At 48.2% G+C, this 12053-nt stretch overlaps 1 protein-coding gene across 1 annotated transcript in view; it reads right to left on the bottom strand.

Moving 5' to 3' along the window:
- The window catches only part of DNAJB11 (DnaJ heat shock protein family (Hsp40) member B11), a 164909-nt gene that overhangs the window by 47319 nt on the left and 105537 nt on the right, over positions 1-12053 (bottom strand). The window contains exons 6-7 of the mRNA XM_063934128.1: positions 1564-1646; positions 1425-1482 (exon numbers count right to left, since the gene is read on the bottom strand). Of these exons, the coding sequence (XP_063790198.1) occupies positions 1425-1482; positions 1564-1646 (141 nt within the window). The remainder of the gene's footprint in view (positions 1-1424; positions 1483-1563; positions 1647-12053) is intronic.

The raw sequence follows: 12053 nt of genomic DNA, 5'->3' as shown, positions 1-12053 counted from the left end.
CCCTTCAGTGCCCGCTGTGTGTGTTGTGTGTGGAAGCAATGGCGCGCATCGTTACCTCAGTGAAGATCTGAAGACTTCAGCCGCCTTTGAAGTCTTCTTTCTTCTTATACTCACCCGGCTTCTATCTTCCGGCTCTGTGAGGAGGACGGCGGCGCGGCTCCGGGACGAACGGCGAGGATGAGACCTGCGTTCCGACCCTCTGGAGCTAATGGTGTCCAGTAGCCTAAGAAGCAGAGCCTATCATTTAAGTAGGTCTGCTTCTCTCTCCTCAGTCCCACGATGCAGGGAGCCTGTTGCCAGCAGTGCTCCCTGAAAATAAAAAACCTAACAAAATTCTTTTTCAGAGAAACTCGGGAGAGCTCCCCTGTAGTGCACCCAGTCTCCTCTGGGCACAGGATCTAACTGAGGTCTGGAGGAGGGGCATAGAGGGAGGAGCCAGTGCACACCCATTCTAAAGTTATTTATAGTGCCCATGTCTCCTGCGGAGCCCGTCTATACCCCATGGTCCTTACGGAGTCCCCAGCATCCTCTAGGACATAAGAGAAATATTTATATTATCTTGAAAAGCTCCTTCCCTTGTAGAACCGCTGGTACTTGTAGTAGCCGTGGCAGAGAAGAGCAGCGTGGATCCTCACAGCGGCGTCTGCAGGAGAAAATGGCGCGCTGGTGAGTGAACTGGATGCCCGAGGAGAAGCTCCGGCCCCTAGCAATGGCGCGTTTCCCTCAGAACAGGGGAATCTTTATACTGGCCCCCCCCCCCCCCTGCGCGCTCTGCACCCGCTGAGAGACAAGCCGCCACGATGACCGGAGGACCGTCTCTGTCGGACTCCGGTAAAATACTCACCAGTCTTCTTTCTTTTGGCTCTGACGGTGGCGGCAGTGCTGCGGGAGTGAGCGCGAGCCATGTTTGAGCAGTGTTCAGTACCCTCAGGAGCTAATGGTGTCCTGTCAGTGGAAGTAGAACCATTAAACTAATTGAGAAGTTGGTTCTATCTTCCCCCCTAAGTCCCACGAAGCAGGGAAGCTGTTGCCAGCAGCTTCTCTGTAAAACAAAAAACCTAACAAAGTCTTTACTAGCAAAGCTCTGTAGAGCTCCACTAGAGTGCGTCCAGTCTCCTGGGCACATTTTCTAAACTGAGGTCTGGAGGAGGGGCATAGAGGGAGAAGCCAGTTCACACTAGTTAAAAAATCTTAAAGTACCGAAGGCTCCTGCGGAACCGTCTATACCCCATGGTACTAAAATGGACCCCAGCATCCTCTAGGACGTAAGAGAAAAAACTTTTTTCACGTCATTATGGGGTATTGTGTGTAGAATTTTGAGGGGAAAATGAATTTATTCCATTTTGGAATAAAGCATAACAAAATTTGGAAAAAGTGAAGCGCTGTGAATGCTTTCCAGATGTACTGTATAACACGTAACTTACTTGAGAACTTTAATCCGAAAGCGCAGGTCCCCAGGTTCTCCATCAATGTGGGGCTCACCTAAAATCAGAATAGGAAGAATTCTAAGACTTGAAAACAGTTAACAAAATTAACAAAAAAGGAACTAAAAATCATCCTCGCCTTCTCCGATGAATGGATACTCCATACCATCTCTAACACCAGGCTCAATTTCCACTTCTAAAGTTCTCTCCTCATTTACAAGTCTAAAAAACAAAAACACAATTTGCATTTATTAGACAACACACTTCTCACATCAGTTTGACAGAAGCTTCTAATCACGGCTTTGTGAATGTAATAGTCACTGCACCATCCTCTATCAATTCTTTTATTTCCTCTATTCCTCTTTTAACATCTTGATACTGCCCCTGTCACATGTAGCTTTACCAACAGTACTTACTTTATAAACTCTCATGTGAGCAAGCCCAATATCTTCTGACTACTGCACGGATTGTTGCCAGGTGCAGGAATGTATTCAGCAATAATTTAGTTTGGATAAATGTCTTTCAAAACCCTAAAAGTTTATACAATAAGGATGCTCTGCTTGTCAACAGAAATGCTTGTTTTGTCACCATGTAAAAAATAAAAACATTAGTACTCGGGCCCCCATAACATCCATTGCCCTGGGCCCCCAGCAGCCTTAATCCGGCCTTGGGGGTGGGGCCAAGCAGCCTGTAACAAGTACTGGAGACCAGTTACAGGGCCTCAATCAAGTCTGAAACCCGCCCCCCGCATCTGCAGACAGGGGCACCAAACCACCCAGCATAGCAGAGAGCAGGGGGAGCTGCGCAGCGCAATTCTGAGCTAGCAGACGCATACACAAAGGGGAGCAAGCAGAAGAGTCTCAGCCCTGCGCTACCTAGGTAGGCTGTGGCTGTTCCTACAGTACCTGACCCAGCGACTCTTTGCTTTCCGTGAGCCGGTGTGAGGGTGAGCCCAGGGATCTCAGCGGTGTGACTCCCCAGAGGCTTTGCAGAGTGAGATACAGAGCTCGCAGAAGCCCTCTAGCCTAACTACTCTGACTCTGCCTGTGTTTGTCGCCTGTAAACAGGGAATAAACACAGAGACCAAAAACAGCAAAAAGAAAATAAACCCAACTAAAAGCAAGGAGTAAAAGAAAAAAAGAGTGCCTTCACTCCAAGGCACAAAAACTAGACTGGGGTGCTGCTGGAGGAGGGAGGGCTTACAGGGGGAGGAGTTAGTTTTTATGAGTCTTAGTGCAAAACTCCATACACACGGCCTTACAAAAAAAAAAAAAAAAAAGATTTTACTTACCGGTAAATCTATTTCTCGTAGTCCGTAGAGGATGCTGGGACTCCGTAAGGACCATGGGGAATAGACGGGCTCTGCAGGAGATAGGGCACTTTAAGAAAGCTTTGGATTCTGGGTGTGCACTGGCTCCTCCCTCTATGCCCCTCCTCCAGACCTCAGTTAGGGAAACTGTGCCCAGAGAAGATGGACAGTACGAGGAAGGATTTTTGTAAATCTAAGGGCGAGATCCATACCAGCCACACCGTATAACTTGTGATAAACTACCCAGTTAACAGTATGAACAACAACATAGCCTCGGTTCAACCGATAAACTATAACATAACCCTTACGTAAGCAATAACTATATACAAGTATTGCAGAAGAAGTCCGCACTTGGGACGGGTGCCCAGCATCCTCTACGGACTACGAGAAATAGATTTACCGGTAAGTAAAATCTTATTTTCTCTAACGTCCTTGAGGATGCTGGGACTCCATAAGGACCATGGGGATTATACCATAGCTCCCAAACGGGCGGGAGAGTGCGGATGACTCTGCAGCACCGAATTGAGCAAACAGGAGGTCCTCCTCAGTCAGGGTATCAAACTTACAGAACTTTGCAAAGGTATTTGACCCCGACCAAGTAGCAACTCGGCACAGCTGTAGTGCCGAGACCCCTCGGGCAGCCGCCCAAGAAGAGCCCACCTTCCTAGTGGAATGGGCCTAAACTGATTTAGGTAACGGCAATCCTGCTGTAGAATGCGCCAGCTGAATCGTGTTACAGATCCAGCGAGCAATAATCTGCTTTTAAGCAGGGCCGCCAACCTTGTTGGCTGTATACAGGACAAACAGTGCTTCTGTTTTGCAGATCCTAGCCGTTCTGGCCACGTAAATTTTCAAAGCCCTGACCACATCAAGGGACTCGGAATCCTCCAAGTCACGCGTAGCCACAGGCACGACAATAGGTTGGTTCATATGAAAGGATGAGACCACCTTTGGCAGGAATTGAGGACGGGTCCGCAATTTCGCTCTATCCATGTGGACAATCAGATAGGGCTTTTAGTGATAAAAGCCTCCATTTCCGAAACTCGCCTAGCCGAAGCCAAGGCTAACAACATGACCACCTTCCAGGTGAAATATTTCAACACCACTGACTTAAGTGGTTCAAACCAATGAGACTTAAGGAACCGTAACACCACGTTAAGGTCCCAAGGCGCCACCGGCGGTACAAAAGGAGGCTAAAAATGCCGTACTCCCTACACAAACGTTTGTACTTCAGGAAGAGAAGCCAAATCTTTTTGGAAGAAAATGGATAAGGCCGAAATTTGAACCTTTATCGATCCTAATTTTAGGTCCAAATTCACTCCAGTTTGAAGGAAGTGAAGCAGACGGCCCAAAAGGAATTCCTCCGTAGGAGCATTCCTGGTCTTACCTCAGGAAACATATTTTCGCCATATTCGGTGATAATGATTCAATGTCACTTCCTTCCTAGCCTTAATTAGGGTAGGAATGACCTCCTCCGGAATACCCATTACCGCTAGGATCCTGCGTTGAACCGCCATGCCGTCAAACGCAGCCGCGGTAAGTCTGGGAACAGACAGGGCCCCTGCTGCAGCAGGTCCTGTCTTAGACGAAGAGGCCACGGATTCTCTGTGAGCATTTCCTGCAGATCTGGATACCAGGTCCTCCGTGTCCAATCTGGAACAATGAGAATTGGTCTCACTCCTCTTTTTCTTATTATCCTCAACACCATGGGTATGAGAGGAAGAGGAGTAAAACTCAGAAACTGACCGGAACACCCACGGTGTCACTAGGGCGTCCACAGCTTACTGCCTGAGGGTCTCCTGACCTGGCGCAATAACTCTGCGGCTTTGTGTTGAGGCGGGACGCCATCATGTCTAGCAGTGGCAGTCTCCACCGAATTGCAATCTGTGCTAAGACCTCCTGATGAAGTCCCCACTCTCCAGGACGTAGGTCGTTTCCGCTGAGGAAGTCTGCTTCCCAGTCGTCCACTCCCGGAATGAACACTGCTGACAGTGCGCTTACATGATTCTCCGCCCAGCGAAGAATTCTGGTGGCTTCCGCCATTGCCACTCTGCTCCTTGTGCCACCTTGGCGGTTTACATGAGCTACTGCGGTGACGTTGTCCGACTGGATCAGAACCAGATGGTCGTGAAGTAAGGTCTCCGCCTGACGTAGGGCGTTGTATATGGCCCTTAGTTCCAAGAAGTGAAGACAAGTCTCTTGACTTGACCAAAGACCTTGGACATTTTATTTTTCCCTGTGTGACTGCTCCCCAACCTCGGAGGCTCGCGTCCGTGGTCACCAGGATCCAGTCCTGAATGCCGAACCTGCGGCCCTATAGAAGGTGAGCATCTTGCAGCCACCACAGGAGAGATACCCTGGCCCTGGGGGAGAGGGTGATCAACTGATGAATCTGTAGATGTGACCCGGACCACTTGTCCAGTAGGTCCCATTTGAAAGACCTTGCATGGAATCTGCCGAAGGGAATGATTTTCCCCGGACTCGGGTGCAGCGATGCCGACACCTGTCTTGGTTTCAAAAAGTTCCTGACCAGAGTCATGAGTTCCTGGGCCTTCTCTATCTGAAGGTAAACCCCTTTCTGGTCCGTATCCAGAATCATACCCAAGAAGGGCAGACTAGTCATAGGAACCAACTGTGACTTCCGGATATTGAGAAACTAGCAATGTTGCTGTGACACCTTCAGCGAAAGGGACACGCTGTTCAACAACTGCTCTTTTGATCTCGCCTCATAGGAGATCGTCCAAGTATGGGATAACTGTGACTCCTTGCTTGCGTAAGAGCACCATCATTTCTGCCAATTACCCTGAAATTGGTAATGACAATACTGTACCGCAATTGTCGGGTACGCCTGATGGGGTGGATAAATGGGAACATGAAGGTATGCAGCCTTTGTGTCTAGATACACCATCAAATCCCCCCTTTCCAGGCTGGCCATGATCGCTCTGAGCGATTACACTTTAATTTTGAACCTTTTCTAGTATAGGTTCAGAGGTTTTAATTTTAAATAGGTCTGACCGAACCGTACGTATTCGGAACTACAGCCAAGGTTGAGTAATAGCCCCTTCCTTGTTGCAGGAGAAGAACCTTGAGCACCACCTGTTGGAGATACAATGTGTGAATTGTATTGAATATAACTCCCCTTCTGGGGGAGAAACCGGTAGGTCCGATAAGGAAAAACCGGCGAGGAGGCACCTTTCGAATTCCTTTGTAACCCTGAGAACAATTTTTATTGCCCCGGGATCCACCTGTGAGTGAACTCAGATGTGGCTGAAGAGTCGAAGACGTGCTCCCCCTGGGACGGACTCCCTTAGCGGAGCTCCCGCATCCTGCGGTGGATGTAGTAGAGGCCGGGGAGGACTTCTGTTCCCGGGAACTAGCTGTGCCCCTTGCCCTACCTCTGGTAAGAAAGGACACTCCTCATACTTTTTTGTTATTCTGCGACCGAAAGGACTGCATTTGATAATGTCGTGCTTTCTTAGTCTGTGAGGAAATATAAGGCAAAAGATCAGAATTACCAGCTATAGCTGTGGAGACCAGGTCCGAGAGCCCTTCTCAGCACAATTCCTCAGCCTTGTGAGGTAAACCCTCCATATGCCTCTTTTAGTCGGCATCACCTGTCCATTGCATGTTCCACAGGACAAGTCTAGCAGAAATCGACATAGCGTTGACTCTAGAACCCAGTAGACTAACGTCTCTTTGGGAATGTCTATATATATATATATATATATATATATATATATATATATATATATATATATATATATATATATATACATACACACACCAGGGACAAGAATATGTCATCCTTATCTAGGGTTTCAACCTCTGCTGATAAGGTATCTGACTACACTGCTACCGCGCTATAAACCCATGCCGACACAATCGCCGGTCTGAGTAGTGTACCAGAATGTGTGTACATGGACTTCAAAGTACTTTTACTGCATGCTATCTGCAGGATCCCTGAGGATAGCTGTTAAGTCAGCGCTACCTTTTTGGTTAAACGTGTCAATGCCTTGTACACCCTAGGGGAAGATTCCCATCGCATCCTGGCCCCATTAGGGAAAGGATACTCCCTGAGAATTCTTTTTGGGAAGCTGCAGTCTCTTGTCTGGAGATTCCCACTCTTTTTCTTCATGAGAGGAGGGAAATTTACCTCAGCTTTCTTCCCCTTAAACATGTGTACCCTCGTGTCAGGGACAGATGAGTCATCAGTGATATGCAAAACATCTTTTATTACAATAATCATATATTGAATACTTTTCTGCCAGTCTTGGCTGTACTTTGCATTAACGTAGTCGACACTGGAGTCAGACTCCGTGTCGATGTCTATTATTTTGGATAGTAAGCGTTGTGAGACTCTGAAGGTCTCTGTGACATAGGGGCAGACATGGGTAGATTCCCTGTCTGTTCTCTAATCTTTTGTAATAAGTTCATCTTAGCACTTAATTTCACATATCCAATCAGGTGTCGGCGTTGTCGACGGAGACACCATGCACCCACACAGATTTGCTCCATCTCTTCCTTAGAAGAGCCTTTTACCGCAGACATGTCGACACACACGTACCGACACACTCCACACACACAGGGAATCTCTTATCTGAAGACAGGTTCCCCCCCAGGCCCTTTGGAGAGACAGAGAGAGAGAATGCCAGCACACACCCCAGCGCTATATAACCCAGGAAAAAACACAGAATGTTTACCCAGTAGCGCTGCTGTAATGTATAAATCGCCAAATATGTGCCCCCCTCTACTTTAAAACCCTCTTCACCGTGTGTCAAGCAGGGGAGAGTCCGGGGAGCTTCCTCTCAGCAGTGCTGTGGAGAGAAAATGGCGCTGGTGAGTGCTGAGGGAGAAGCTCCGCCCCCTCAGCGGCAGGCTTCTGTCCTGCTCAAACTTACTAAAATATGGCGGGGGCTCTTTTATATACATGTACAGTGCCCACCTGTACATGTATATATACTTTTTGCCATAAGAGAGGTATTATATTGCTGCCCAGGGCGCCCCCCCCCCCCTGCGCCCTGCACCCTTACAGTGACCGGAGTGTGTGAGGTGTGTGGAGCAATGACGCACAGCTGCGGTGCTGTGCGTTACCTCAGTGAAGCTCTGAAGGTTTCTGCCGCCCGATACGTCTTCTGACTTCGTTTCTTCTGGCTCTGTGAGGAGAACGGCGGCGCAGCTCTGGGGGTGGACGCCCAGTAAGAACCTGTGTTCACCCCCTCCGGAGCTAATGGTGTCCAGTAGCCGAGGAAGCAGAGCCTATCTTAGACAAGAAGGTCTGCCCCTCTCTCCTCAGTCCCTCGATGCAGGGAGCCTGTTGCCAGCAGTGCTCCCTGTAAAAATGTAGAAAAAATCCAAACAAAAATGCTTTCTAGGCAGAGAACTCAGGGAGCTCCCTGCAGTGCACCCATCTCGCTCTGGGCACAGTGTAAAACTGAGGTCTGGAGGAGGGGCAAAAGGGGAGGAGCCAGTGCACACCCAGAATCCAAAGCTTTCTTAAAGTGCCCTATCTCCTGCGGAGCCCGTCTATTCCCCATGATCCTTACGGAGTCCCAGCATCCTCAAGGACGTTAGAGAAAAAAATTAAAAACATGACTGACTGTCAATCACTCTGAAAATATATTCTCCTTGCTAGCGACTTTGCAAAGGTACCTAAGCGTGTGTGCAGTGTGACCACAACACATGCACAGTCCGCAAATAATCACCCAACTGCGTAAACATTGGCTTGTGTACATCCATAAATCAGGTCCCGTCTCTCTGGGAGTTTACATCACACTACAATTGTAGAAATCACCATCCTCACTTACTTGCTGGAGATAATGGAGGATAGGCATGTATCTACTGAGTGGCTTTTATTCCATTTACAATAGACTATACAAAAGCCACACTTAAAGTTATCTTTTTAACATCAAACATTTGATTACTCAAAAACCAGGAGCTAGGAGACTAACAATCAGTAGACATTTAGGGGTATATGCAATTCACGGCGAATCGCGGCAATTTTTCGCCGTTTTTTAATTCGACTAAATTCGCCAGGTGAATTCCGGAATTCACCATATTCAATGAAAAACGGATTCGCCAGAATCGCGGGCGAAAATCGGCCGATTTGGCGGATTTTGCCGCGATTTTAAAAAACGGGAAAAACCCGGAAAAAAAAAATGGCGTGGGGTCCCCCCTCCAAAGCATAACCAGCCTCGGGCTCTTCGAGCTGGTCCTGGTTCTAAAAATGCAGGGGAAAAATTGGGCAGGGATCCCCCGTATTTTTAAAACCAGCACCGGGCTCTGCGCCTGGTGCTGGTGCCAAAAATACGGGGGACAAAAAGAGTAGGGGTCCCCCGTATTTTTAACACCAGCATCGGGCTCCACTAGCTGGACCGATAATGCCACAGCCGGGGGTCACTTTTATGCCGTGCCCTGCGGCCGTGGCATTAACTACTCAACTAGTCACCCCTGGCCGGGGTACCCTGGGGGAGTGGGGACCCCTACAATCAAGGGGTCCCCCCCCCAGCCACCCAAGGGCCAGGGGTGAAGCCCGAGGCTGTCCCCCCCCATCCAATGGGCTGCGGATGGGGGGGCTGATAGCCTTTTGTGATAATAAAAAGATATTGTTTTTTCCATTAGTACTACAAGTCCCAGCAAGCCTCCCCCGCAAGCTGGTACTTGGAGAACCACAAGTACCAGCATGCGGGAGAAAAACGGGCCCGCTGGTACCTGTAGTACTACTGGAAAAAAAATACCCAAATAAAAACAGGACACACACACCGTGAAAGTAAAACTTTTTCATACGCCGACACACACATACTTACCTATGTTGACACGCCGACTGCCACGGTCTCCGACGATCCGAGGTACCTGTGAAAAAATTATACTCGCCTTCCAGCGTCCAGAGGTACATCCAGGTCCAGAGATAATCCACGTACTTGGCAAAACAAAAAAACGAACACCGATCCATACCGGACTAGAAAGGGGTCCAATGCTTTCACATCAGACCCCTTTCTCCCGAATGCCGGGACATCACGTGACTCCTGTCACTGAAGTCCCTTCAGCCAATCAGGAAGCGCTACTTCCGTGGCGCTCATCTGATTGGCTGTGCGGTCTGTGATGTGACAGCGCATCGCAAAGCCGCTCCATTACTTTCAATGGTGGGAACTTAGCGGCTAGCGGGGGGGGGTCACCCGCCGGTCAGCCGCTGACCGGCGGGTGACCTCACCGCTAGCCGCTAAGTTCCCACCATTGAATACAATGGACTGGGCTGTGCGATGCGCTGTCTGCTCAGACGCACAGAGCCAATCAGATGAGCGCAACGAAGTTGCGCTTCCTGATTGGCTATAGAGACCTTTCTGTGACAGCTGTCACTGACAGGTCTCTCTGCATTCGGGGATAGGGGTCCCATGTGTCAGCATGGGACCCCTTTCAGTCCGTTTGGTCGGGTATTTGCGGTTTGTTATTTTCTACAAGTACGTGGATGTATCTCTGGACCATGGCTGAGGTGAGTATATTGATTTTTTTTTCAGGTACCCCTGGATTCTACATGGAGAAGAGGACCGATGTCGGCGTGTGAACATAGATAAGTATGTGTGTGTCGACGTAAGAAATAAAGTTTTACTTTCACGGTGTGTGTGTCCTGTTTTTATTTGGGTATTTTTTTTCCAGTAGTACTACAGGTACCAGCGGGCCCGTTTTTCTCCCGCATGCTGGTACTTGTGGTTCTCCAAGTACCAGCTTGCGGGGGAGGCTTGCTGGGACTTGTAGTACTACTGGAAAAAACAATATCTTTTAATTATCACAAAAGGCTATCAGCCCTCCCATCCGCAGCCCATTGGATGGGGGGGACAGCCTCATGCTTCACCCCTGGCCCTTGGGAGGCTGGGGGGGGGGGGGGGGCCCTTGATTGAAGGGGTCCCCACTCCCCCAGGGTACCCCGGCCAGGGGTGACTAGTTGGATATTTAATGCCACGGCCGCAGGGCACGGCATAAAAGTGACCCCCGGCTGTGGCATTATCTGTCCAGCTAGTGGAGCCCGATGCTGGTGTTAAAAATACGGGGGACCCCTACTCTTTTTGTCCCCCGTATTTTTGGCACCAGCACCAGGCGCAGAGCCCGGTGCTGGTTTTAAAAATACGGGGGATCCCCTGTCAATTTTTCCCCCGCATTTTTAGAACCAGGACCAGCTCGAAGAGCCCGAGGCTGGTTATGCTTTGGAGGGGGGACCCCACGCAATTTTTTTTTCGGATTGTACCGTTCCAGCAATAAAAAAAATAAATAATAAAAATAATATTTTAAAAAAATTATAAATAATATTTGTGCCTCCAAAAAAAAAAAAAAAAAAAAAAGTACCTAATCCCTTCTAATATAAATAGATCTGCTATTCCCAAAAAAAAAAACCACAAAAAAAACCATGTTTAAATTTTTTTTATTTGTTTTCACCCTCCAAAGTGTGGCGGATTGAAAATGACGAATTTGCTGTCTAAAAGCACTGCTGTCGAATTTCCAAACTTGAATTGAATATGCTTTGGTCGAATTGCAGCACTTATATCATTGCAGAAAAGTCGAATTTGCAAAAATTCGAATTTCAAAAAGTCGAATTTTGAAAGTCCGTTTTTTGGTCGGAAAGCACTGAATTGCATAGGCAAATTTTTTTTTTGGTCGAAAATGACCCGAAATTCGACAATTTCGGGAATTCGACCGCAATTGCATATACCTATTAATATGTTATATTAATGTAGGGAAGAATACAGCGTTTTTCACTCGTATAAGGCCAAGAGCCACTGCCCACCACAGACACAGCAAAACATGGAGTGCTGGGTTGCCATGTGCCTGCAGCAGGGGCGATTTAAGAGAGTGCAGCCTTCTTTTTTCGGACCCCCTCCTCTCTACCAGCTTTGCTGGAGAGTCTGAGCAGTAGAGGATTCAGACTACTGCGCATATCACCAGAAAAATGTTGCGGCAGCCATTTTCCCAGTGATTTCTCTATTACGCATGCATGGGTGCAGCGTATACGTTGGGGGCCCGCTCTGGACTCAGGGGCTTGAGTGTAGCACACACTGCACCCATTACAGATAAGCCAGTGTCCTGCAGGAAGAAGGTGGTTACTTTCAGCATTTGTTGCAATGCGATATGTTGGACATCTTTCAAATTGTTTACTGCCACAAACATGTTTGCTTAACTTGTATATTGTGTCTGTGGTGGGCGGTGGCTCCAGGCCTCCCATGAGTGAAACACGCTGTAGTGAACACCTGAACATGTACATCTATACGAATGTTACAATCTCCATTTAATCAATACTGCTTACTTCTGTAACATATCACTTAAACTGCAGATTA

Source organism: Pseudophryne corroboree, chromosome 7 (assembly GCF_028390025.1).
Source record: "Pseudophryne corroboree isolate aPseCor3 chromosome 7, aPseCor3.hap2, whole genome shotgun sequence".
NCBI classification, from domain to species: domain Eukaryota; kingdom Metazoa; phylum Chordata; class Amphibia; order Anura; family Myobatrachidae; genus Pseudophryne; species Pseudophryne corroboree.
This window is presented reverse-complemented; position numbering and strand designations above follow the sequence as displayed.